The sequence below is a fragment of the Kwoniella pini genome, chromosome 1, assembly GCF_000512605.2.
Source record: "Kwoniella pini CBS 10737 chromosome 1, complete sequence".
Lineage (NCBI taxonomy): Eukaryota > Fungi > Basidiomycota > Tremellomycetes > Tremellales > Cryptococcaceae > Kwoniella > Kwoniella pini.
In genome coordinates, this window is record NC_091716.1 from 3,228,076 (window position 1) to 3,253,792 (window position 25,717).

General features: G+C 42.1%; 9 protein-coding genes across 9 annotated transcripts; 4 read left to right on the forward strand and 5 right to left on the reverse strand.

Annotated features, from left to right (window-relative positions):
• Nucleotides 1-40: 40 nt before the first annotated feature.
• On the reverse strand, nt 41-3,956 carry I206_101232 (potassium/sodium efflux P-type ATPase, fungal-type; the record flags this gene model as incomplete). The annotated part of the gene is made up of 11 exons (XM_070202350.1): nt 41-187; nt 252-329; nt 394-600; nt 665-1,207; nt 1,268-2,416; nt 2,470-2,737; nt 2,798-3,007; nt 3,068-3,128; nt 3,180-3,390; nt 3,471-3,586; nt 3,671-3,956. 11 exons carry the CDS (start codon nt 3,954-3,956, stop codon nt 41-43), a joined length of 3,276 nt encoding a protein of 1,091 aa, XP_070058451.1.
• Nucleotides 3,957-4,761: 805 nt separating this feature from the next.
• On the forward strand, nt 4,762-7,480 carry I206_101233 (uncharacterized protein; the record flags this gene model as incomplete). Its single annotated transcript, XM_019151875.1, has 9 exons — nt 4,762-4,920; nt 4,981-4,988; nt 5,047-5,360; nt 5,415-5,825; nt 5,882-6,018; nt 6,080-6,174; nt 6,229-6,506; nt 6,565-6,911; nt 6,971-7,480. The coding sequence occupies 9 exons, from the start codon at nt 4,762-4,764 to the stop codon at nt 7,478-7,480; spliced, it is 2,259 nt and encodes a 752-aa protein (XP_019014013.1).
• A 158-nt stretch (nt 7,481-7,638) lies between these two features.
• On the reverse strand, nt 7,639-9,614 carry I206_101234 (uncharacterized protein; the record flags this gene model as incomplete). The annotated part of the gene is made up of 8 exons (XM_019151874.1): nt 7,639-7,948; nt 8,025-8,131; nt 8,195-8,273; nt 8,332-8,378; nt 8,440-8,916; nt 8,986-9,234; nt 9,297-9,383; nt 9,444-9,614. 8 exons carry the CDS (start codon nt 9,612-9,614, stop codon nt 7,639-7,641), a joined length of 1,527 nt encoding a protein of 508 aa, XP_019014012.1.
• Nucleotides 9,615-10,554: 940 nt separating this feature from the next.
• Nucleotides 10,555-11,943, forward strand: I206_101235 (uncharacterized protein; the record flags this gene model as incomplete). Its single annotated transcript, XM_019151873.1, has 5 exons — nt 10,555-10,869; nt 10,933-11,199; nt 11,268-11,481; nt 11,543-11,603; nt 11,658-11,943. The coding sequence occupies 5 exons, from the start codon at nt 10,555-10,557 to the stop codon at nt 11,941-11,943; spliced, it is 1,143 nt and encodes a 380-aa protein (XP_019014011.1).
• Nucleotides 11,944-12,823: 880 nt separating this feature from the next.
• Nucleotides 12,824-13,876, reverse strand: I206_101236 (uncharacterized protein; the record flags this gene model as incomplete). Its single annotated transcript, XM_019151872.1, has 4 exons — nt 12,824-13,054; nt 13,131-13,175; nt 13,242-13,335; nt 13,404-13,876. The coding sequence occupies 4 exons, from the start codon at nt 13,874-13,876 to the stop codon at nt 12,824-12,826; spliced, it is 843 nt and encodes a 280-aa protein (XP_019014010.1).
• Nucleotides 13,877-14,442: 566 nt separating this feature from the next.
• Nucleotides 14,443-16,688, reverse strand: I206_101237 (uncharacterized protein; the record flags this gene model as incomplete). The annotated part of the gene is made up of 9 exons (XM_070202351.1): nt 14,443-14,852; nt 14,922-15,255; nt 15,324-15,554; nt 15,615-15,781; nt 15,846-15,885; nt 15,954-16,051; nt 16,124-16,268; nt 16,326-16,471; nt 16,541-16,688. The coding sequence occupies 9 exons, from the start codon at nt 16,686-16,688 to the stop codon at nt 14,443-14,445; spliced, it is 1,719 nt and encodes a 572-aa protein (XP_070058452.1).
• A 949-nt stretch (nt 16,689-17,637) lies between these two features.
• On the forward strand, nt 17,638-18,710 carry I206_101238 (uncharacterized protein; the record flags this gene model as incomplete). Its single annotated transcript, XM_070202352.1, has 4 exons — nt 17,638-17,728; nt 17,812-17,938; nt 18,003-18,421; nt 18,502-18,710. The coding sequence occupies 4 exons, from the start codon at nt 17,638-17,640 to the stop codon at nt 18,708-18,710; spliced, it is 846 nt and encodes a 281-aa protein (XP_070058453.1).
• Nucleotides 18,711-19,997: 1,287 nt separating this feature from the next.
• On the forward strand, nt 19,998-21,425 carry I206_101239 (uncharacterized protein; the record flags this gene model as incomplete). Its single annotated transcript, XM_019151869.1, has 4 exons — nt 19,998-20,176; nt 20,251-20,641; nt 20,844-21,056; nt 21,123-21,425. 4 exons carry the CDS (start codon nt 19,998-20,000, stop codon nt 21,423-21,425), a joined length of 1,086 nt encoding a protein of 361 aa, XP_019014007.1.
• A 1,809-nt stretch (nt 21,426-23,234) lies between these two features.
• I206_101240 (uncharacterized protein) lies at nt 23,235-25,567 on the reverse strand (the record flags this gene model as incomplete). Its single annotated transcript, XM_019151867.1, has 11 exons — nt 23,235-23,312; nt 23,372-23,458; nt 23,523-23,774; nt 23,858-24,252; nt 24,316-24,455; nt 24,521-24,638; nt 24,697-24,787; nt 24,856-24,903; nt 24,965-25,059; nt 25,190-25,333; nt 25,399-25,567. 11 exons carry the CDS (start codon nt 25,565-25,567, stop codon nt 23,235-23,237), a joined length of 1,617 nt encoding a protein of 538 aa, XP_019014005.1.
• Nucleotides 25,568-25,717: the final 150 nt, after the last annotated feature.

Genomic DNA, 25,717 nt, shown 5'->3' on the forward strand with positions numbered 1-25,717 from the left:
CATAGTATTATCCTTCTTCTTTTTTCTCAACTATTTGTTCCTACACTGGAGCAATGGTAGCTTCTATTCTCAGAGTCTTATCTGAAGGACCTCTAGTAGGTTGTGCAATATGATTTCGACGGAAATAAATTCGTTTACACCATTTATACAATTCGGTGCAACTGAGGTAGACAAAGATCATTCCGAACTGTATAATGCAAGAACTCAGTATGAATCTATTTGTTTCCAGTATACTAGCCTGATAGACTCACGACAATTCCCCATTCCCACTTTAAAGCACCGTGTAAAAATACTTTATCGTTGATGACAGGAATGTACACGACCGGGAACTACAGATCGATACTCGGATTAGCCGATTACGTTTGATCAAAACAAGAGTGACATATAACTTACAGTACCTAAGGCTAAGACAAACACGGACCAAAGTAATACTTTATTATCCCTTAGATTGATTTGGAAAAGTCCCTTGGTGAAGTGCTTGCACTCCAATCCATGAATCATCAAGATGATGACTAGAGTAGCAAAACATGTTGACCGAGCTTGGAATACTGGGTCACAAATGTCTGAGTCACCCTCATTACAATATCTACCGAGATCACCCTACACGGTTTCATCCAGATTGTCAGCCAAGCTCTTTACTAGAGAGTCAGATCAGCAAACTCACAGGAAAGTATCCCCAAAGGACGATAACAAAGTTGACCAAACTCAAAGATCCCATCAAAATACCATAAAAGGCCAAATCGATATAGAACTCGAGGTTGAAGATCTGATGGAATGCTGTTGGTGGTTGTTCCATTGCGTCAATAGCTGTTGGTTCCAAACCAAGTGCTAAAGCCGGAGGACCAGCAGCTAAAGTATTGATCCATAACGCCGAGACCGCAGAGAGAGGGAACACCGATTGACCATTTTCATCTTTGAAAGCAAGTCCAATCATCAAGACTATAATTTCGGCCACATTACCCGAAAGCAAGTAGAGTAAGAATTTTGCTAAGTTCTTGAAAACTGATCGACCTTTTCTAATGGCTCGAATAATTGTGCTGAAGTTATCGTCACTTAAGACGATTCTTGCAGATTGTTTGGCAACATCGGATCCGGTACCCATACCTACACCTACATCTGCTCTTTTGAGTGCAGGTGAATCGTTAACTCCGTCTCCTGTCATCACTGTCTTTTGGCCTCTTCGATGAATCGCATCAACCATTCGTACCTATCGAAAAAGGATTATTAGCGCGTCGATGAGTCGCAATCGAATGTCAAAGCGACTCACCTTGGTTTCAGGAGCACATCGAGCTACGACGAGTGGTAATTCAGGCATATTATCAATCTCTTCTTCGGTAAGAGCGTCGAATTGTTGACCAGTCATAACAGCTTCTTTACTGTAAGTCTTCTCTAAAATACCGATATTGATAGCAATAGCCGTCGCGGTTGCGGGATGATCCCCAGTAAGCATTCTAGGAGTTATACCTGCCCGAAGACAATCTGCCACTGCTCCAGGTGATTCTTTTCTTGGTGGATCGAAAATACCAGCTAAACCTAAGAAGGCGAAATCTTTTTCGAACTGGTCTCGTGGAGTACTTTTGACTTCTTCCGCAACTCCGGCTGGTAACTTCTTACCACATAAAGCTAAAACTCGTAGACCTTGAGCAGCTAGCGCATTGACTTTGACCATGATATCCTGCTTTTTCTCCTCGGTGAGCTGTTCCCCGTGAATTGTTGTACACAACTCGAATACCCTTTCTACTGCTCCTTTCAGGTAACATTGTACGTGAGCGTCCTTGATGTCGTCAGGAACAAATTTGTAGGCAATCGACATTCTCTTTACCGTGGAATCAAATGGATGCTCGATGATTTGTTCGTAATAACCTCTAGATCCAGCAATAGGTGGTCTACCGCTGTGCCCTGATCTGACTGAATCGGCTCGTTGAGGTGCAGGTCGAGAATGAGTGAGGAAAGGTTTACCGTGACCGAGTTTATGAGCAGCAACTTGTAAAGCGATTTCAGTTGGATCACCATTCGCTTCCCACTGTCCTTCACCATCTTTAGGTCTAGATAAAGTAGCTTGATTACAGAGCGATGCGCATAGACCCAAATCTCTCAAACCGCGCTCTTGTTCATCTACTAAAATTACCTGCTCGGATAGCTCAAGCTCTACAGCGTCAGGATCAGCTTCGGGCGTAGAGCTATCGGAGTTCTTCCGTTGAGGTCTTCTCTTCAAGTCCAGTACCGCACCACCGGATGAGATTTCTTCTCGATCAGATCTGACTTCTCCTCGAGGATAGAAAGGGTCAGATCCAGTCTCAAAGGAATAAGCTTGACCTCGTTTTGTGTTTACAGGAGCAGATTCATTGGCCCTGGGATCAAGGGTGGGAACCCAGAATTTCCGAACCACCATTCGACCAACTGTCAATGTACCGGTCTACAACGCTCGGTGAGCAGGAGAATGTACAATACCTGAAATCCGAAACTCACCTTATCAGAACAGACATTCTCTACACCGGCCAAAGCCTCTATAGCGTCCATACGTCTTACTAAAGCATTTCTTTGGGCCAGATCCGTTGACGCTCTAGCCAAGGTCAAACTGACGACGGCAATCAGGGAAGCTGGGAGGATGGAAACAGCAGCTGCTACAGCGTAAGTGGCCACGGAAAGGGGAACATCTTTGAACCCAGTAGAAGCGACAACGATGATAGCGATAATGATAGCGCAACCCAGTAAAAAGTATGCAAGCTTGTTCAGTCTGGTCAAACCTCTTAGCCAGTGATATCAAATATATGGGGCCAAATGGATTTCTGCTCACTTTATTTGCAATGGAGTGGTTTCAGCAACACCCATAATGACCTTGAATTTATACCAATAAGCCGCAAACCCAGTATCTGTCTTCTTAGCCTTGGAATCGAGTGCTTGAGCAATTTTACCGATCTCAGTGTTCATCCCAGTTGATGTTATTACTACTCGAGCTCGACCCTTGGTGACTTGAGCTCCTGAGAAGACCATGCTCAATCGGTCACTATAGGATCTTGTCAGCCAGGTCGCGTGGGCCAAGGCGATCACAAAAGGCAAAACTTACCCGACTGGACAATCCTCTTCGTCGATAGGATCGGATTGCTTGGCCACAGGCATCGATTCACCTGTGTGATTTTGTCAGCGAGAATCTCCCGAGTGCCTATTTATGAATGTACCAGTTAAGAAAGCTTCATCGCATTCTAAGTTACTGCAATGACCCTCAAGTACTCGTCCATCGGCAGGCACAATATCGCCATTCTTCAATAGTACCAAATCTCCAGGTACAACCTCTTCGACTGCAATGACATTGGTTGAACTATCTTTTCCGTTAGTCGTCCTTATAACGGTGGCTTGAGGGGCACCGACAGATTCAAGACTCGCGACAGTCTAAACGATCATTGATTTTTTACGTTAGTTCCAAATTGAGTCCATGCCAGGATACGTAAGGTATGTCACGAAAATCTCACCTTTTCAGCTTGCCATTCGGTGTATGTACCAACTGAAACGTTCAAAATTACTAAAGCAGCAATGACTCCACCACTGATCCAATCCATTGTTCCGAATGAGACAGCCATAGCGGCGACTGACATCATCATGGAAAAATCAGCTTGATACCACACAAAATTCCCATCTTCTCTTGGATGTATTACAGCAAACAATTACTTACTCAATATGACTGTCATTGCATTTCCGATCTGCCTGAATAATATTTTGAAAACGCTAGGCTTTTTAGGTGGTTTCAGTCTGTTCAGTCCATATTGCTCTAACCTCTTCTTCGCCTCTTGCTCAGTCAGCCCCTTTGAGGCATTTGCAGCAAGAGCATCTAAGACTTTCCCAGATGGAGCTGTATGAGGTTTGAATGGTAATGATTGTGAAGTGACAGTTTGTCCAGTATCGGCTCTTGAAAATCCCTTCTCAGCGTCTGACCTTGTTATGTGTTTCTCAGTCGTCATAATATTTCTATTTGAAGATCTCGGTGAAGAAGAGAAAGAAAAGAAGCAGAAAATAACTTTATGATTGTCCAGCCCATCTCATTATATATGCCGCATTCGTCCCCGTTTGATTCGGACCGATGAAAACAGCTAAAACTTACATGTCTCAATATGATAAGATGCCAAGAAGCCAAGTCTCACTTAAGCTGCGAATGTTGCAATGAACATGACAAGATTGATTATGGATACTTCTGCCACTCCACGCATGTCGTAAGAAATGGATAGGGCGAATAGATAAGAACATTTTCTTGGCATTCGCCGGTCGCGAACAGGTGAAGCTTTTCAATTAAGCAGCAATGGATTACGAAAGGATAGAACCGAAATCTGATTTCCTGACATCATGATCCTTGGCACTTTATGCTTGCATGCCGTATCTTTTGGGTCTTGAAGGCCAGACGGGCGTGGATATACTGTTAGCGGGGCCCGTTTAACCATTGCACGGTAAATGATTCGATGAATATGAGGTAGATGGCTTCTTGGCAGGACGACAGGTCTTGGCGAGAACGGAATAATCTCAACCTTGAAAAGTCCGGAATTTAGAAGAAATCAGCCAGCTCAAGTATATCGTGAAGAGTATCAGGCTGATGAACCAAAGGAAAGCTCGGCGATCACCGTTCGGACTTGATCCTTTCAATCCGGGCTTTTATCCGAAGTCTATCGCGCATAAGCTTTGTCCGTGTATGTGCTATTTGAATGCGTTTGTGAGCGTGCTGTTCGCTCATCACTCTAGTATAGTCGCTGCTCGCCAGCTTAAGAGACACAGACGATGGACCAATCAGCCAGTGGCCCTTCAAGACTTCCCTCTACTCCACGTAGCTCTGAGCTGGGTCAGGGAACCTCAAATTCAGCTGACAAGGGGAAAAGGAAAGCAGACAGTCAATACAAACCAAAAAACCTGCAAGCTTGCGATAGATGTCGGACAAAGGTGAGTCGCCGACTTTTCGTGTGCATATCCTCTGCTTACAAACTGTATTGAGACCTGCAGAAAACGAAGTAAGCGAATAGTATCAACCTGTAATCTCACTATCAATATTGATTTAAATTCCTGTAGATGCGAACCATTAGAAACAAGAAGAGATATCTGTCAAGCTTGTAATTCAGCCTCTCTCACGTGCACATTTGAACTACCTCTGACAGCCTCAAGAACGAAGCGTATACGGAATGGTCACTATCAATCGCATGGCGCGATCTGGTCTGTCGATGATGATCTGAGAACCAACAGGGGAAGTGAAATGGCCGAAGAAGATAGGACTCGTTTAGAACGATCCGGGAGTGAATTTGATCATGCCTCCCCCATTACAATACCTCGAGCTAAAAGTGTGCTCGGCTTGACACCGCTCAGGACGACATCTTCACGGCGAGAAGGTGAGTACACGTCTCCTCGAACCTTTCTTTCCATCTAACGTGTTCAATGAAAAGGTCCGACCGCTATATCGTATATACTTCACTCAACTCCGACGCTACCAATCTCCTATTTGACAGAATTTGACGAGCACAGTAACCTTTCGATGGCGATCACACCTCCTGACACAGGCAATGGTTATATGCTGGTAACAACGCAAAATCAATCACCTCCGTCAAATGATCCACCATCCCACGTGATTGAAGCGCTTAGATCCCCTAGCTGGACAGAAGTGGTGAACCGCTTAGTGGAAACATACCTGGTGCATATCAGTCCATTATTACCAATCGTAATAAGGGAAGATATGCCAGAAGTCACTCAGACGTTGTGTCATGTTATGGCGGCTGTCGCTGCCGCTCGGCGGAATTGTCCGAAAGAAATCTTTGATTGTCTAAATTATATCGCTACACAGGAGATGTACGAGCAAGGTAAGCTGTTCTTTCTCAATTTCTAAAAACGTAAAGTTCATACTATTGTGCCATAGATACTCTAAGTGAACCGAACAAACAGAATGTGCAGACCTTATTAGTCGCTTGTCTAGTCGATGAATTGGCTTTGCAAAATGGCTCCGCTACGCCATCAGGCGTCTCTCGAACAAGGCTAACAGCAGCTATCAGACTGGTAAGAGGCCTTGTGTGACACTTAGTGTACCCGTGTTCCGATGCTGACTTTACTGTTTCAGGCGCAAGATCTCTCAATGGACCAATTGACTACGGATGACCGGGAATCGCACGGCGACAGAAGGATCTGGCAATGTGCAGTCATACTTGATCAATGGTACGCGGTCTCTATTATTGTCGGCATTGGTGCAAGACTGAGCACTCTACGCAGGAATGCCGCTCGTACAGGTGTCCGACCTATAATACCCTCTACATCGCTTCTTATCGATTCGGCAGAAAACTCTCAGATAGTAGACAATCCTTTCTTTGACTACCTTTTCTCTCTCACATTGACCCTTTCGAGAATACTAGCGAAAGTATACGGTCCTAAAGGTATCACAAATACTCGTAGCACCGAATTGCAGGATATCAGAGTGAAATTGCTGCGCTGGAGAGAGGAATTACCGTCAAATCTGAGATTTAATGGGTCTTGGTCAAGTCTACCTTCTGGTGAGCTTAGTATTTCGTTTCTCTTAGACTGATCAACGGACTGACCATTGTGTATCAGGAATTTTACACTTACTGCATACTACCGCGACGTTCCTGCTTTATCGCCCTTTCATGCGTTGGTCTTTTATTTGTCCACCTCACATTGATCTATCCTTGGATATTCCGGTATGGCTAGATCTCAATCCGGCGACTCGACAGGCCTTAGAATGGGCAACCAATCAGGATGAACTTGCGGATTTACTGTTTTTCGGACCCTATGCTCTAAGCTTGATGAGTTTGGTTCAATACCATGCATACGCTAGAAGAAGAGAATGGGATGGGGTAGTCATATTGGAAAAATTCAGAGAAACAGCTACCAGGTGGATAGAGGGCTGGGGTGAAGGTAGAATGCCTCTTCAAACCGCTGTAAGTTTTTCTAAGTCTTCGTACAGTATTGTGATCATTTCTAAATGAGCCTTGTACAGCAATTACAAGTCATCTCCTTACTCTACGCCTGTGCACAGAAGGCATCGAAAGAAGGAATAAGTTCTTACGACTTAACAGCTTCCAAAAGGGGCCTGAATCCTACTCCAGGTGTATTGAACAGATTGCCTGAAACAGTAGTGCACGGAGTAACATTCCTTAGAGATCCAACTCATCCCAGAGGAGGTGTATTAGTAGCTACTCAAAAAGCAGCTCAAGAAATCAAAGATCTTCCACCTGATACAGTAATCATTGGTGGTCAACCTCACGTTTCAGACATCCAATCAGGATCAATACCGAATCTTTCTGGAGTTCCCGAATCGACGTCGAATGGAAATCCGATGTATCAAATGTTAGGAGGATCATCTACCGAACCCGAAAATATCACGAATTCTGTTAATAATCAAGCGGATGGTAGGATCAGTATGTCAACTCCGGATTGGGACGCTATCGTTTCCAGCTTAACTTATCCCTTGGATGGTAACAATCCTCCAGGGTTCAATGATAATTGAGACGTTACTGTGTACAAATGGCATGATTGGACATTTTTCGCTGTGTGTGCTGGTGTCCTTTACAAACGAATCAGGTTGTACCTTAGCATGCATAGAAGTCGTGTAAAGGACATGAAAAGGCAGGGCACAATACGACGTGTACGGGACATTACAAGCGCTTACAGGGTATACCTAAAGTCTAATCTCTCTTTATCTGTTTTATCTTCATACCTCTGAGGATTATCGATAATAGGGATATCTGTATGACCTTCTCCAGCTAATTTCTCAGCTGATTCCTCAGATCCTATAACACCTATAGCTTTTGCTTCTTTCAAATTTCCATTTATAGCTAATTCGTCTCTTCGGTTATTCTCAGCGATATACAGGTATCGAAGTAGAATAGCAGCGGCTGATGCGAATATCATACAAACAATTACCGCAATCCATGTTGATCGATATTTGATTTTTTTCTCTTGTGCAAAAACAAGACTGAAAATAGCCATTCAGAATCAGCGCTGATTCACTCCGAAGATGGCGAGGTTCTTGATATAGACAAAAACCTTACTATGATGCTGCGATATTGCCGACATTATATCCTACGAAGATAAATCCTGAAGTTACCCCCTTTTTGGTGGCTCCTGCTGTATTTGCCGAGGCGAGAGACAATAAGAGCTATTTCACATCAAACCCGAATTAATTTCATCAGAGGAAATTAGGTGTAGACTAGTGACTCACAACATATGGTGCACCGAAACTTGCTACCAGGTAGTAGCCGATAAGGGGACCAACAGTGGGATGCCAAGGTGCAGTCCAACTACAAGAATGAATCAGTATGAGAGGCTTTCGGTACCATAACAGAACAGAACACATACATGACTATCGCTCCGACGACGACCGGGACACAACTTATAGGTAGGAGCTAGATCAGGTAACCTCATAAATCAGCGAGAACATCATAAATTGTGATTAGTTCTACTCACCCAAGTTCTGATATTCTTATACTTATCAGCAAAGTAACTGAAAAAGGCAATAGTGATAACCGTAACAAAACCACCTGGAACTAATAAAGCTGTAGATTGTAAACTTGTATAACCAAATCCAGATATAATTCTAGCTCCAAAAGCAGTAACAGATCCATTACAAATATAGATTGAAGCACCCATTAAAAGGTAAATCCAAGTTTTAATATCCTTTATAGCTTCTAAAATTTGATAAGGTTTAATAGATTGTTGACTTGATCCCCATGGATTTTCTTCATATCTTTTAATCAAAATTTCTTTTTCTTCTTCATTGAAATACCTTCCAGGTGAAAGTGGTGAATCAGGCATGAAGAAGTAGATAACGAAACCCCATGCAAGGGTTAATGATCCACAAAAGTAATACATTGATTTCCAAGGATGAATTCCTCCTGTTTTACCAAGTCCAATATTGATCAATGCTGAGAACATGCTAAATACCTATAGATTGAGTATATCCAATCAGCTCAATATGCTTCTTCTTGAATCGAAGTTTCAGTTTGCACTTACCCCTGTAGCGGAGTAAAAGAAGCCGATCCTTTTTGCTTGTTCTTGAGGTTTCCACCAAAGTGCACAAATAGCTACAAAAGCTGGAGAAACAGCTGATTCAACAACTCCAAGGATAACTCGTTGAGCTACAAATCCAGGATAATTATGACACACTACAGTAAGAATACAGACTAATCCCCAAGCGATTACACATGCCGATGCTGTCTTGGCTAATGGAACTCTGGCGAAGAGCAGACCCATGGGTAAAACCTACAACATTGATATATCAATATCTTTCGGTTTGGTTACTCAGTTTTTTGGGTGGAGCTTACGGCAACAATGTAACCATAATAGAAAGCTGCTGTAGCCGTACTATATCGAGTAGTATGTGTTACACCATTAATAGTTTGGGTGAGGTCCTAGGAACAGTCAATTATTAGCTATGATACTACGGTCAGCTCAAAACTTCGGAGACTCACAAGATCCTTAAGAATACCATAAACAGCAGCAGTACCCAAAACGGATTTGTCATAATATTGTAAACCATAGGTTATCAACATGATAGGTAAAAGCACCCGATCGATTTTTCGGACTACTCTTCTCTCGGCCTCTCGAAGCCGAGCAACTTCTGTCGAATCGACGGAGCTCATCGTAGCCAACTGCTTTAGGTTCTTTTGTGTCTCAAACGAAATTGTAAAGGCAGAATTGGGAATGAGAATCGATATTCGCTCCTTGGACTTCGTTTTTCTTCGAGACTTCGTGGGTGATCTTCCTGGCCTTTGCAATTCCTATCTTTGTGCTTTATATGCCACACCGTTGACCGAGCGCTCAGAAGTGTTGAATGTCAGCTTGTAAAATACTTTATTATGGTTATACAAGTGAATTTCATGACATTGCGCTATCCCGATCGCCCGGATCAGATTTCGGATCTGTTGAGTGTAATGCGCAAAAAATGAACAAGTGGAGGCAAGGTCAAATTACGTTAGGCAGTATGTAAGGGTGCATTGCATTTTACCTTGAATAAGCCTTATGCTTGTCTACATTATTCTTTAGTCTGACAGATCCGACATCTGAATGTTCAAGGCTTGAAAGTTTTTGGCAATCAGGAACCCAGAAATAAGCACGAGCTTAAGGGAAATTTCAAACCTACCAATGATTTCAAACTTATTAAACCCATATATTCGGAGCTCGGATTAACGAGATATTGCGTTTGTCGATCACTTCCGGAATGCACGATGATGACAGTGAGCGTATCCTATTTTGCTCCGACTTGTCAATGGATTTCAGCTTGCAGGTCGTTCATTCTCCGGGAGAAAGAAAATCTGTCGTAATGAGCATGGCGTGCTGTACACAGCATTTTCAAGGAGCTCACACCACGCGAGAGAGTTCCGGAAAAAGTTAGACGATTTTGTAGATTGTCCAGTATCGGAGCAGAATGTGGACTGGAATCAAGACTGTATAAGAATCCAAGATCTTCGGCTGGATATCAAGCAAGTGATTGGTTTTGATCTAAACAACTGACCTAGCTCGTCAATTCAATTTTTGCTTACCTTAAATTCCAATTATATAAGTCTTTCAATACCAATCACTATGGCTATCTCGTATCCAATTCCTAAGTGGGATAGACCCGAACCTACAACCCATGAGCTGAACTGGGCCGAGCTAACTGAATTACCTTTGAACCTTTTCGATACTGCAGAAGGGAAAGCGGAATTGGTAAAACGAGTTAAGCACGCTTTAGAAGTTGAGGATTTAGGTTTTTGGTCAGTGACAAATACTGGATTTTCAGAAGAAGAAATTGAGCAACAATTTGCTATCGGTCAAGCCTTCTATAAACTGCCTTTGGAAGAGAGGAAATCAAATAGTATTGATGCTGCAAATGGTGGATATTTAGGATATAGAGCCGTAAATACAATCCTCATTATCACGTTGTTTTCAGATCTTCTGGCTGAATAGATTTCTCTTCAGGCATACGAGAGGACTATCAATGGGACAGACGTTCTGGATAATATGGAATTACTGAATATACCGAAATATACGAAGGATTTCTCCGAAACTCCAAGACATGATATAATAAAAGCTCATGAAGCTGAAATTTCGGATTTCCATCGAAGATGTTGGTATGATGTAGCTAGAAAATTATTCGTACTTTTCGCTTTGGCTTTAGAATTGGATGAGAATTATTTTGTCGATAGACATGATTATGAGAAAATTAGTCAGGATCATTTGAGATACGTGAGTACTTCCTTGCACTTATTCTATGGCAAATCAAGCCAACAACTGATTAATACATATATCTCTAGATGATGTATCACCCTCGTTCCGTCGAGGATGATGCTAAATGTAACAACCTATGGTCATGGGCGCACACAGATTACGGATCACTTACTTTACTGTTCTCACAAACGGTTTCGGGTCTTCAAGTGAAATTTTCCGATGGTACTTATCGAGATATCAAGCCTAAAAAGGGATCAATCGTTGTTAACGTGGCTGACACATTAAGCTTTATGACCAAGGGTAAGTAAAGCCTCGCCCTGCGGAGCTTTTCGATAGGAAATACTGAGAAGATCATCTTTAGGTTATTTAAGAAGTACGGTTCACCGAGTGACCAGACCACCACCTGATCAAGCTCATATACAGTGAGCAACATTCATGTTTGAAATAACATTCACTGGCTAAGCAAAAGTGTTTAGCCGAATTGGAGTATTGTATGGCTGTAGACCGAACGATGATGTTCCAGTCGTAGTCGCCCCTTCGCCATTCTTACAACGCCTAGGATACTTGACTCCCGAAGATATAGCAGCAGCATCTAACGAGAAGAACGCAGTGACAGCTGGAGAATACGTTGCTGCTAGAGTGAAAGCCGTTCATGCTAGTTCAACTTATGGGAATGCTCCCGGAACCAAGTTCAAGCATGGTAATCTTGAGGTGTTGGAGAATTTTGGTGATGTCAAGGATGGTTCGAAGACTTCCATCTAGACTCTGAAACTTCGTTGTTTTCTACTTATATGATTGGTTCGCACAAGTGATATGTATCCATATAGTCCTCATGAGACCAGGAGCTTTGCACAAGTCCATCAGGCTTTATGTTTCAGCCGACTTAGAAATCAGAATAATCATGCACTCTCGGACCGGACAGCCTAGCCTGTGCTTTAGTACTCCGATAAATATCAATTTGTATTGTATGACTCGAAAGACATGCCAATCCCAGCTTAGCCGCACTAGCAACATTCTGATTTTCAACCAGGAATGCACATGTTTTTTTCACAATATTAACTTGACTGACATTGTTCTATCATTGGGAGATCTGTAATATCAAAGCTGATTTCCGACTTATGCGCAGTAATGTAGTTCACCGACCACATCACGCTCAAGCGGCTTCAGACGCAAATCGATTCTGCTTAGGAGGCGGTGGACATGCCCTTCTAAGCATACCTTACTATAATGACCATATAGCACTCGAAGATGGCTTTCACAAGAAGTGATTGACAAATTAGAATCAATGGGACATAATGTGAAAATCTTGAATGGGTACGATCGGACCAATTCTCGTTAAAGGTCAGAGAATTTTAAGGACGGTCGCTAAGAGATGGAGTGATCCGAGAGGTGATGGTTGTGCTTTACCTTAGATATGGTATTAGAGCGAAAGAGGTTAGAAGCGCAATTATGCATGCATTATAATTATACCATATGGTGCATTTGCCTACTTCCAATTTACACAATCTGTACATCTATGTTGAGAAGAATTGAATTATATGCTGTTAGATTAAGGTGACTTCCTAGCTTGTCCGTTGTCTATCCCAGTATCCGAATCTTGTAGATCCCCTTGCAATCCGTTTCTACGCCAAGAAATTTCAGTTTATGGTTTGTCTACTTTAACAGGCTTATCGGGGATGAAGAACCACCATATGACCTGTATCATCCTAAATCCAGCCAAAGCACCCAGAGCAGCTGCTTGACCACCTCCATCCAAGATCGCTCGAGATACGAAAGCTCCTACAAACACGGCAAATCCTCCCGCTATTCTAATATCCCTTGATGGAGTATATTTGAAAGAAAACAACAAAGGATCGTTGAATATCTCGACCCACTGATGAGACATGCAAAGGTTAGTCGATCGATGACAGACTACACACGATTTTATATAACAAGGGGAGAAAACGCACTGTGGTGGTCAAGACTACTGTAGTGTTCATCGGACTTGCGACCCGCTATGACGTGTATAAATGTCAACATATGGTCAATATTTTGCATAGAGGAGTGAGACCATGACTCACTTTACCAACTATACCTTGTATTCCCATTGTAGCAGAAATGAAAGCTAAAGCAGCCATACCTGACGCATTTGTCCAAGAGGGATCACCTCGATGGCTATTCAGATGTCAGAATATCATTTGAATAAACTGTCCATATTGGTCGAGTAGAGAAGGCGGACTCACTTTGCGATTCCATTTTGACCAGAATAATGAGCAGCAAGAGAAGCAGCCATAGCTAATAGAGCTTGAATGAATGACGCAAGGACTAACCAAGTTCTTCTTCTTGCACCGATCTTATCACCTAATCTACCTAAACTTGTACCCAACCAAAAACTCAATAAAGAAGTCAGAGCTTGTTGATCAGCTTTTTGAAATCCATAGGTTCTTTCTCCAATTGGTGAAAAAGTCCTAGCAATTGCTAACCCTAATTGAGCTACATTTCCAGTTTGAAACCCACACCAAATATAACATGCTGTAAATGAAGGTGAAGATGTCAAACCAGTCAAAAAACAAGCATATATCGAAATCAGATTCGTTGATCCTGGTGCATCGATTAAAGCTTGAAATCGTTCCTTGATTGACGGTTTAGATGTACTGGATGAAGAGGACGAAGGTGTAGGTGAATCTTTCGTATTGGTTGGAAGTGTTTCTGACATCTTGTCGAGTCAATCTGAATGCTGCAAAGAGTATTGCGGACCTGGACTATGCGCGACGCTAGGGAAACAAGTCTCGCAAGTGTGATCGCAAGTGTAATGATGATATTCGTGAGATGCACTCGTCAGATAAATATGTGATAAATTATCATTGCAATCAAGATTGCCAAAAGATAGATAGCCAGTTGGATTTAACTTTTTACTAAATCATGGGATGGCCAGTCTTTGTTTGTACCGAATCCCCTTTGAATAACTACAAGTAATTCGTAACGCCGATTACAAAGTTTAAAGCGATCAATTAACCGTAAGTCTAAAAATTCCTAATGAAGGTGAGTAACCCGAAAAAGTCGGTAAATGCGGTCAGTCGTCGGGTAAATGCAAATCAACAATCTGACGTGCTTTGACGATCATCCTAAAATTCCAGATATTGAACAATCAAATACTAAGGATTTCTCAATTTCTATGCATCTATATATTGCTTTATTTGTCATTATACTGTAATACCGTGAGAATATCGAATCACTAGCAGATTCTGCTTTGGCGGATCAAACAAGTCCCCATGTTGCTATCTACCTAGTCACAATTCCTGATGATAATGGAGGATCTGTTACTGGTGACCTATCACCACCTCTATTCTCCTCTTCGAGGTCATCCTGTATAGGATGCATTTTGAATGCTCCTATACCTAATAGAAGGGAAAAGAAACCTAGTCCCCCTACTACTGCTAATGTGCTAAATGCAGCTCGACAAGCTATGATATACGAATTCACCGCTTTGTGCTGAACATCGGGACCAAGTTGATGGAGATATGACAAAGATTCTCTAATTGATTTGATTATTTTATTTGAATGTTTTCCCGTTATATTACTTCTCAATTGTTGAAGTAAGACATTTTGTAAGACTGCTTGAGATCCTGAAATACCTAAAACTCCGCCTAATGAACGAATCAAGAAAACCATTGAACTTGCTGCAGCGTGTTCTGAACGACCGCCAAAATCAGCTTACTTCTCTACGATCTTCAGATGTCAAATGAGATAAAAAGGCTCACCTGTACCAGCCATATCTAAAATGTTCATTAAGCTAGATATAAAACCTATACCCATACCCAGATGTACCCAGATCAAATGAATTCCGAATTGCAATTCACCTTTTCGCTCATTTTCTTCGAAATTCAAAGCAAGAAGTGCGAGTGTACCTCCGAACAGGATCAATGAACCTAATCGTTGTGTAATATAGGCATGGTTGTTGAACTTATGTAAGAATATACCCGTCAAGACAGATCCAATGGGAGCTGATAAAGTCGGATATAGCAATCTTCTTGAAGCCACGGAGGCCGTTGTGAGAAGAGTAGCTTGGAAGAACAAGGGGATAAGGTATAAAGACTACCAAAACACATCAGGATTCTGATTAATCTATGTCCTGGTGATAACCGAAGCTCTATGACACTTACTCCGAAGATAGCCATTGAGGCGAAGAAGTTGAACAGGACCAGACTGGTCATATGCCGATCATTTAACAAAGTCAATGGTAAGACTGGTAATGGAGCTCGCTTTTCATGTCGGAAAAACGTGATTGAAGTCAAGATCACTCCCGCAAGAGCAATTGGTATAATTGGACTTTTCCATGGAATCTCATGTCCACCAAGGTTAACGACAATGAGTAACAACGTAATTGCTGCCATCTACGATGCCAATGTCAGCCCTGCAACTCATAGCTAGACAAATTCGGTAAGTCAACATACCAGCAGGCCACTTCCAACATAATCGATATCTCCCGCATGAAATGTGCCCAGTTCTCCAGCTTTCAATTCTCGTAATTTCGGTCTCACTTTAGCTAAGAATACTGTTATGGCGAATAATCCTACAGGAACAGGGATAAAATATGCCATTCTCCATCCAACAGTGTCCGCTTTGTTCAGCCAACCAGTCAGTTCACTTCTGCCACTGCGTCAAATGGGGCGAGGAGGGCTCACACAAGAAACCACCCATCGAAGCCCCAAATGCAGCTCCGAGCTAATATTGCGGCATGCCCACATCATCAGTAAACAGTCCGCACATATCATGAGATCCAGACAACTCACTCCGAAGATGGTATTATTGAACGCTTGATATAGTGGTCTGAGTCTGTGAGGCAAAATATCCCATGTAACAGCTTGAGCTCCAGTAATGAGACCCGCACCTGCGTAGAGAGGTAGTCAGTGTAAGCATAAGTGGTCATATTATTTCATCGCGGTACGAGATTTTGACTTACCCCCTATACCACAAACTATTCTAGCTGCAATCATCTGACTAAGGGATCTACTCAATCCACACAATAGGCACCCCAAGGTGAAAACAATGACGGCGAATAAGTAGACCTTTGTCCGTCCAAAGAGATCCGATGCTCGGCCATATAGCTAGAAAATCGCGTCATTCAGTATATATTCTGCAAAGATGATTGAGACTGAGCTGACCGGTGATAACGCTGTTGATACTATCAAATAAGAAGTAGCTACCCAAGCTATATTATCACTTGCGTGAAATTCTGCTCCGATTGAAGATTGAGTCGAAGCTGCTATTGTACTTTCAAATGCTGCCAGTAAAGTATTCGACAATAAGGCTAAAATAGCGTATTTGAGCGTTCCTTATTTCAAGCAAGCAAGTATCGGCATAAGGAATCTCAACATACCTGGTAACACAAGGAAATAATCCAATCTAGTCATAAATCCAGGCTCTTCCCTTCTATTCCTTGCTTTCGCTAGCAATGCAGTGCGTTCAGACATAAATGAAGCTGTCATATCAGGTGGAGGTTCATCTTCATGATATCGGTTCGTCATGTTGTCGATTGTTCCTCTTTATCAGAGCTCACACTGAAGTACCTAGTACTGTCCGCAAAGGTGGGGATCTACAGGACCGAGGTGTCTTCGATGGTTGGGTGAATAGAGCTCTTATATCGATAACAAGGAGAGTAGATAGAAAAGAGCCGGTGGAGTTGTATGGGCAACTAGCAGTGACGTTGGATCTTTTTATGATTGTACAATAACGGTGTAATTTACTATGATTTTTGACAAATGTCGTGATGATCAAGACTTATGACATGATTTTCTGTATTGTCGTTTATCAGGAAACGTAAATTGAAGTATTGATCACGCGAAATAAGGATAAAAGCTTCTCTTGATCTAAAGAAAAAGCCTCACAAATATACCTATACCCTCTTACGACAAGAATCAGGTAGGACTCGGAATATTTTAAAGATTAAAAAGAAGGATAGGGAATCAAGATCGTTTGGCTTCGTTACCGTTAATCAATTTTATGCACAGATATATTAAAGCGATTTTTACCCTTAACGAAGTAGCTCCACATACGTGCATGACGTTCTTCTTGCCGATTCATAATTACAATAACCAATTTCATGACTAAACGATATGGCTGAAGTTGGTCTGACCAAACTACCGTTTAAAAAAAGATAATTTCGAGTGGTTGCGATGAATCACGACATCGAAGATCATACCAAATTGACAATTCAATTAAATTTCGGTTATAGCCGTTTATTAGCCTGATTTCAGGGAAGATAAGATCTTTACCTCCCTTTGAGTAAATTAGCTCCGATATTTTGATCCGGGCGGGAAGAACCGACAAGTTGAGCAGAGGTGGAGGTTGATTTCCATGTAAGTTGAGGAGGATCTTTGTTTTGTCGAAGGAACCTTGTCATCTCACTTAAATCTCGACAAGCATTACTTACAAGAAGTAGGAGACTGAGATCTGGCAGATCGAATCAAAGGAAGGATGGCCACCAACAAAAAGGATTTCTCGCTTGTTGGATTGTTCGGAGTGAAGGGGTTAGATGTGGTTATCACTGGTGCAGGAACCGGTATAGGCGAGTTAGATGGATCACTAAGAGAATATGCCACGGTTTGCGTGAGTCTAGCGCTTTATCATGCTAATGAAAAGTCCGAGCAGGTCTCTATATGGCGAAAGGGTTTGCTGTAAACGGTGCTATAACACACATAATCGGTCGAAGACAAGCGAAGTTGGAAGAAGCTAAAACGACGATACTAGAGCTGAAACCAGACGCGGAAGTCATCATGTAAGCTAAGATCGAGTGGAACTATCTAATCAATCCATCACCGCTGAAAATTGTATGCTGGTAGTCACGTAGCGGATATCTCATCTCGAGACGAAGTCACCAAATTAGCTTCTTCATTATCCAAGGTGGATGTTTTGATAAATTGCGCAGGAATAGTAATTCCCGATACATCAAGTACACATTTAACACCATTACCAGAACTTCAAAAAGCTCTCCTTTCATCCCCTGCTTCAACATGGTCGGAGACGTTTTCAGTGAATGTTGAAAGTGTATACTTCTTATCGGTATCTTTATTGCATTTATTAGCTGCCGCTCCATCAGGTGGAAGGATCATCAATATCTCCTCTATTGGTGGTACAATGTCTGATCCTAACACTCATCAACCTGCTTATCAAGCTTCAAAAGCTGCTGTCAATCACTTGACTCGACTCTTAGCTAGTAAATTCAGGGAACATGGTATCAGAGTTAACGCTATATCTCCAGGTAAGTAGACGTCTATAATGATGAGCAAAATAAGGAATCAGGTTTGTGGTAAAGCTAACTTCAAATTTTCGCCGTGCTAGGCTACTTCCCATCGCAAATGCAAGATCCAAATAACCCAAAGAGCATGTTAGCCAGATCAAAGGATCTTGTACCCATCAAAAGAGGTGGAGAAGAAGAAGACGCAGCTGGGACTGCCATTTGGCTTGCGAGCAAAGCGGGAAGTTATGTTGATGGACAAATCATACCGTTATCAGGTGGACGAGATTGGGGTTTGGGATCTTTGTACTGAACTCATTACCAAAACCCATACACAATTATGAATTCCACGATCATCTTCAACGTTCATCGTGCCCTGGTTTCTCCGCTTTACTCCCTCTGACCCACCAATATCCAGCCAAGTTATCGTGACTCCGCACTTGAAGCATCGGGAGATGTATAATTGAGTACCATCTTCCGTAAGATCCTTCATTCTACTTTCGAAAGAAGCCAAAGACTCTCTCGTCAGGTCATTCGTCTGAAGAAGACTGGCATTAGCCCTTTCCAGCACTGCATTAGCCCTTTTAAGCCTATAATTCTCCGCTTCAAGCTCAGAATTCTTTCGCTGGAGTGTCATGCATTCTTTGCGCCAGTCCTTCAAAGCTTCCTCCAATTCACGGTTACGCTCCTTGGTCTCAGAAAGTTCTGACACCTCTTGTTCGAGCTGTCGGATCTGTTGCTTGCAGGTATCAGTCCCTGATGTTGAGTTGGAATTGTGTGAGGATAGAGAGGAATCGATACGTCTGAAGTCAGAAGCGAGATTCCTTGAATTGGTTTGGTCATATTGTTCTCGTCGAACAGTCTGTTGTTTCGTATCTTCGATTACTGAGAGTTTGAGTGCAGCTATGCATCAAGATAACGCGATCAAATAAGGGCCTAAATACATAACATGTTCTACCTTGCACACTTCTGCTGCTCAGACTTTATACTGTTGATCAAAGGTTGTCTGAATCGTCAAAGGATCGATATGATGCATCAAGTCTATCCAGTACGTCATAAGCTCATCCAGTTCATGTGGACCAGGTTGATGTGTATCTGGAGTCCATCAAAAGATATATACCACTTGAACCTCTCACTGGACGACTAGAAGATCGATAGAGATTCAAAATCAAGTAATTAATAAGCTACTTGCGCCTCGAATTCGCCGCCTCTTTTTCCTCTACATACTTCGGGTTCACAATCGATCCAATTACTGCATCTTTCGCAGTTCGGACATACGCCATTTCAGACTCATATGAGCCATCACGCAAATTCATAGACGCATTACCATCCGGACCTTGGTAAAAATGGTACGGTTGACGAGAAATTGCGTCACGTAAATCAGGTCCGACTCCGAATTTCATCATCTTCAGAACCGCGTTCCCCGAAATCACATAATCTTGCGAATTATTCACCTCCGATCAAGTCGATCTTTTGGCTTTGTGCGGATTTGTTCGACTTTCTTTGGTCAAATATGATCATGCACAATAGTCGATTTCAATATCGGAGATACTGCAACCATGCACATTCCTTAGGATACGCCATTCGATAGTCCATGACAATGGTTTTGCTCAGATTCACAGCTGTACTTGCCTTTGCCAGCTTTGCTTTGGGATTGCCTAGACAATCGCCATTTTACAGCAAAACACCGAATCAGTATGGAACAAAAGAAATTGACACTTGGGCTTTGAATCCTACAGGAGATGCAGCAGTGATTAGAGTGAAGAATGAGGGATATCAGTAAGTTAGCAATATACTGTACGTACGAAGGGTTGAGTAGCTAGAGCGTTGATTGGTAACCTTGATGATTATAGGCAACAAGAACTTCACTTGCTAGCTATCAATGCGCAGTATACAATCCCCTCAACGTGTTATGGTCCCGCAAATACCGATGATTTCTATACTTTTCTTGACGACAAGACGTTCTTGACTGTCTCGCCAATCAAGGATGATATATGGCAGCTTTCTATACAGCACTTGAATTATACAACGCTTCCTCCCGCCTACCCACCTTCCGCATTTGAGCCTCAGATCATTGGGCAAATCACCTCTCAGAAGCAAATACGCCAGATAGTCTACGCTGCAAAAGCTGGGGTATTGACATTGGTCACTGAGTCTCAGTTAATTTTGGTGAAAGTTATCCAGGATGAGGGAGTAGCTTGGAGCGTCAAACAATATAAGACTATCCTTGAAAATAAGGACACAGTGAGTGAATTCTCAACTTCGATCGTTTCAGAAATCTATCGGATATAAGGGTGATATAATGGTCTTCGAGTATAGATTGGCGGCATCACGACGAACGGTACGCATTTAGTATTTGCTACCGATACGTACAATCTTTCGACTGTGAGCACTTCTGGATCGGCTTGACATGAATCCCCACGCTGACCCTGCATACTGTTACTAGATTCAGCTCATAGATTTGAAGCACGAAGTAATCTCTCCCAATGTCATCCACACCTCTTCTCAGCGCTTGAGCGCGATTACTTTTGGAAAGAATGGACAGATATCGTGGTTATCACAAAAAGGGGAGGGTTTCAAGCGTCATCTGTGGATACTTGAGGGAGGCACCAAATGGAAAGCCCCATTGAAATTCGATCATTCACCAGAGCAAATCATTGTGAGTCGCCTCAGATATGGTGTCTTTTCCTCCCAAAGACTTTGCTCAATTCAACACTGTTAACAGTTCTCGAAAGATGGAAGCGCTTTATATTTATTAGCTGGCCACAATCATCAGAAATCCTTGTTTCACTTATGGGCTTCTCAGCCTCATGATGAGAGACCTATCGAACCGACAAGGATACCTTCGAATGGTACAATCCATTCTGCCATTCATGTTGGAATTACTCCACTCGATCATGCTCATTTGATTGGACTTAAAAGTGATGCAAGTAAAGGGGAAGGTAAAGAACTCTGGGTCATTAGTCATAGTCCACATGAGGATCCTACGTATAACTACGAGAATATCAGGTTGACTTATTTCACTTGATTGTTTTACTTATGACCAGTTTAGTAGATATATCATTGCAATTTATATAGCAGCCTCAACAGTTTGATGTACACTTTTTGCCGCACAAGCTTGCCATTCAAAGGTCAATCACGCTTTGACCTGTTTTGTACTGTTTTCCCTGATTGGCCCTTCACTGATCATTCATTACGCACGGTCCCCTTGTAATTGCGCTTGGATCGCAGCACTGTGATATTTCTATGTAGAGCACAGACCCGTGGGCACATATAATGCATGAAACCTATTTCAATCATCTTTGATCTTCATCTTCACCTTCATTTTTCCTTCTTTCTCCATTTGTCTTTCTCCTTCCTTCTTTCTTCTTCTTGGAGCTCGAAAACTCCCATCGCTATCCTTGGGGAATTATAGTCAAGTACCATTCTGATCGAACAGTTTACTATCGTGAGTCCTAACGCATGTTTTGAGTGATAACAGCCTCCTAATACATCTCGACAGCAGGAGGTACAAATTCCATACAACATGGCCGTACAATCCCCTTCGCTTCAAGATTGGCAGACTTACACCGCAACCTTCAATCTTACCACGATTGAACCCATATTTGAGGTTCATAATATCATTCTCGACACCTTAATCACCGACAAATCGCTTACCCTCGGTCGAACATGCAAAAGTTACTACGATTTGATTGTACCCTCATTATATCATGATCTTAAGATCAACAGAGAAAATTTCGATTCAATATTCTACGGACTTACTAGGGAGATCCCTCGCCCGCCGAAGAAAGATTTTTCATGGGATACACTGGATTACGGTGAACCGACATACAAGGTTCAGGACAGAAAATGGAAACTTCTCAAGGCTGTTCATTTCCTCACTTTCTTAGACTCCTACAGTGTTGAACGCTTCCTCTATCGAGTAACAGATGAATTCAACTCTGTATTTGAAGACAGCTATAAGCCTACTAGATTTCGGGACGAGAACTTAGGCAGAATCTTCGAAAGTATCGAGCACCTCAAATTCAGCAAGGAGCTGATGTCAGATTTTGCCACCCATTTTTTTGGACAACTTCCTGTCGATTTCGATTCCGAACAAATGACAGATCGACATCTATTCAACTCAATCCCTGAATTAGCATTCCATTGTCAACCCTCTTCTCTTTGCTTAGAATGGCCCCATAATTGGAAGCTTCATTCTGTTTACCTGGAGGATCTCCCAGATCTTGACTTGGGCCCTCCTCATTCAACAGAGGTGATTAGAGTTCTTTTGAAGAGATTCAAAGATCATTGCACCATGAGGAAATACAATAAAAACAAGCTCCAACTCAGATTACACGTGCGGTATCATGATTGGGAGGTTGCAAGCCACTTGAGACCTGTTGGCATAGGTGCAGAGATTGTGGTCGATTTTTCCGATTGCATTAAAGAGTCCGGATTGACGAGTGCGTATCTCGGCTCCCCATTTAGGCATGATCGGGAAGTCGGCTGGGAAGTCGGCTTCCTATTTAGGCATGATCGGGAAAGTAATACGCCAAGAAGATTCAAATACCTCGTCAGATCCGACCATGATATTCCGAAGGAAATCCAACTTTTTGATGACGGAACAAAGAGTCGTCGTGACTTCTTGTCTCGATTACATACTAGCGAAGAGATGGAATGGGTCTGTGCTTGCTGCAAGCATTAGACGGGGTCGGAAAAGGGAGGGGGGGCGGGGTTGGAAAAGGAGAAGCGATTGGCGTTGATTCCCTAGACGAGTATGACACTGTACGTAAGAAATAAGTAATCTTCTACATCACCTAACGTATATAGATGCATGATTGCAATACAATATATGCTATTTGGTCTCAGTGGGTTTGACAGGTGTTGCACTCGGTGTACCGCCTTTCGATCGATTAGCCAATAAGCCTTGGAACTATGATGAGCCTCACATTAGCAACTTTCATACATCTTTATTAAGGAAATTTTGCTCACGAAATTATGTAAAGCTTCATTTGGCATTGCATTTCCACCCCCTGGCACTGGATTTGTAGGTGATAAAGGTCCGTTCTTACTTGGTTCCTATTATGATGCTTCGGGTGAGCTCAAACATCATATGTTTCCCTTCAGAGTAAATGACATTTACCTTTCTGCTTAATCTTGCAAATTTCTCTTTCAATTCTTCGCTCTTTTCTAAGCCTTCCATATCACCTAAAGCTTTTTCTACACCAGGTAAATTAAGACCTTCTGATCCTGACATAGGTCCAACAACAGTAGCTGCAGCATGTCTGAATGAAGCTCTTGGATCTCTATTAGGATCTTTTAGTAATAATTCAAGTTGACGGGATAAGAACGATTGTTCAGTTTCCGGTATAATCGGTTGAGTCGTATTTGAAGGCTGAATAAAATTGCATCAGCACTGAGCTGTATGAGGTATCGTATCGGATATTCATCACTCCATCTGAAGATGTTGCAACTCACTCTGATATTCCGCTCTACGAGCGGTATCATTCCTTCCCATAACCCTTCTAGCGTTTCTCCTTGCAGATCGTCCTCCTCATCCCCCTTGAACCTCTTCAGACTATTCTCGAAAGCTTTTCCTATACGTGCAGGATCGAATCCTTCCCTTAAAACATTAATCTTGCCCCAAGTGTCCCATCCTGAAGGGAGCATCACTGCATCTCGATCTAACACATTCGCTCGATGGGGGAAAGGGAAGCGTGCTAAAGCTGTATGTAAGGTTTGGTCCGCTGATGTTGTCGTTGCTGTTGCGCCTAATGGTGGAGGTATAGTGTACAGTCTGTGTAGGAGGTATGAACGTAATAATTTATAAGTCGTGGGTTGGGTAGGTGCAGTGTAGAATAGTGAAGCCCCATCTGAACGGATAGTCAGATCAGCTGAAGCAGAGTCTGGAAGACCTTTCGCAAACTGCGACTCACATGCAAGGCAGATTGTACGCAGTACTTGTTGAATCCAATCTATTCTTTCTTCCCATCCACCTCCCTTCATTCCTACTTCATCTCCCACAGAGTCTATTAGATCCGCTTTCGTGCAAACGATTGTTATTGGTATTCCGTGGCTGCAATCATCCAGCCCATAATCAGTTGCAAATTACCCCTCTATAGACTTTCGTTTTGGACTTACCTGTTGAGCGTAAGATTACCTTGTCCCAGGGGTAATAGTGCTCCAGCATTTGCATAAGATGCAGTTCCCGTTGACTGGGTAGGCAAAGGCTCAGTATAATGCTGGATGTGTGATTGTACTACCGGAACGGTTTAAGCTTGAGCTCGTATACTGGGAATGATCATATGATAACTCACGCTTTTCTTTGAGTTCGTCCAATTCTCCTCGCTTTGCATTGCCTGTTGTCCACTCATCAATCCAAGATAACCAAGTAAGGAGTTCTTGCACCTAGAAAATAATGTCTCCAAATGAGATACTTCTTGATTTGACAAGATGTATAGAGATGCATTGCTCACCATTGAAGAAGGTTTCGTCCAGTCTAGGATGATTATAACTGCCGTATCCTTCGTTATTTTCATATCAGCGTCAAGACAGTATAGATTTTACGGATATTTATGGACTTACCGATATTGAATTAGGAGGTAAGGCTTTCGATACCAATTTTAGCAGACTAGGGTGAGATGAAGGAGGATAAAAAACGGAAAGGGGCGGTACGGAGTCTGTCATCATACGATACGGTAAAATCAGTATTTCATAAACAATATTTATCGAATGAATGAATGATTCCTTCATGTCCCACACTCGAAGAGAGGATAGGTTTAAAAAACAACAAAGGATAAATTCACTAACCTTCATCACCATCTGAAATATCTATAACTTCATATCCTAATGCTAAACCTTTTTTACCATTTCTTGATTGTTTGAAAGGTTTTTTCTTTTTGGAATTCAAGTTTAATTGGGATAAGAGATTTGTACGACCATGATGTCGTTCAGCTAAATAGCTATTCATAAATTACATTGCAGTGTGAAGTGAGAATTTGGGATAATATTGAACTCACACAGAATGATTAGATTTTTCCTTCCTAAACCTTTTTGTCTATCTGCACTTCCTAATATCTCATTCCATAAACTACCTTTTCCTTCATCTTGACCATTTCGATTAATTGATGATATAGGTGATGGTCTTGATGGACCTGCTGTAGCTGAGGTAGATGTACTGATATTCATATCTTGTACAATTTCATATAGCTTTCAATTCAGAGTAAATAAGTTGTATATGATTAGTCGAAGTGTATCATTTCTATGTTGGATATGGTCTGAGCTGAACAAAATATGATTTACTGTGAATATTATTTTAAAAGGTCAATGCGCTCAAGT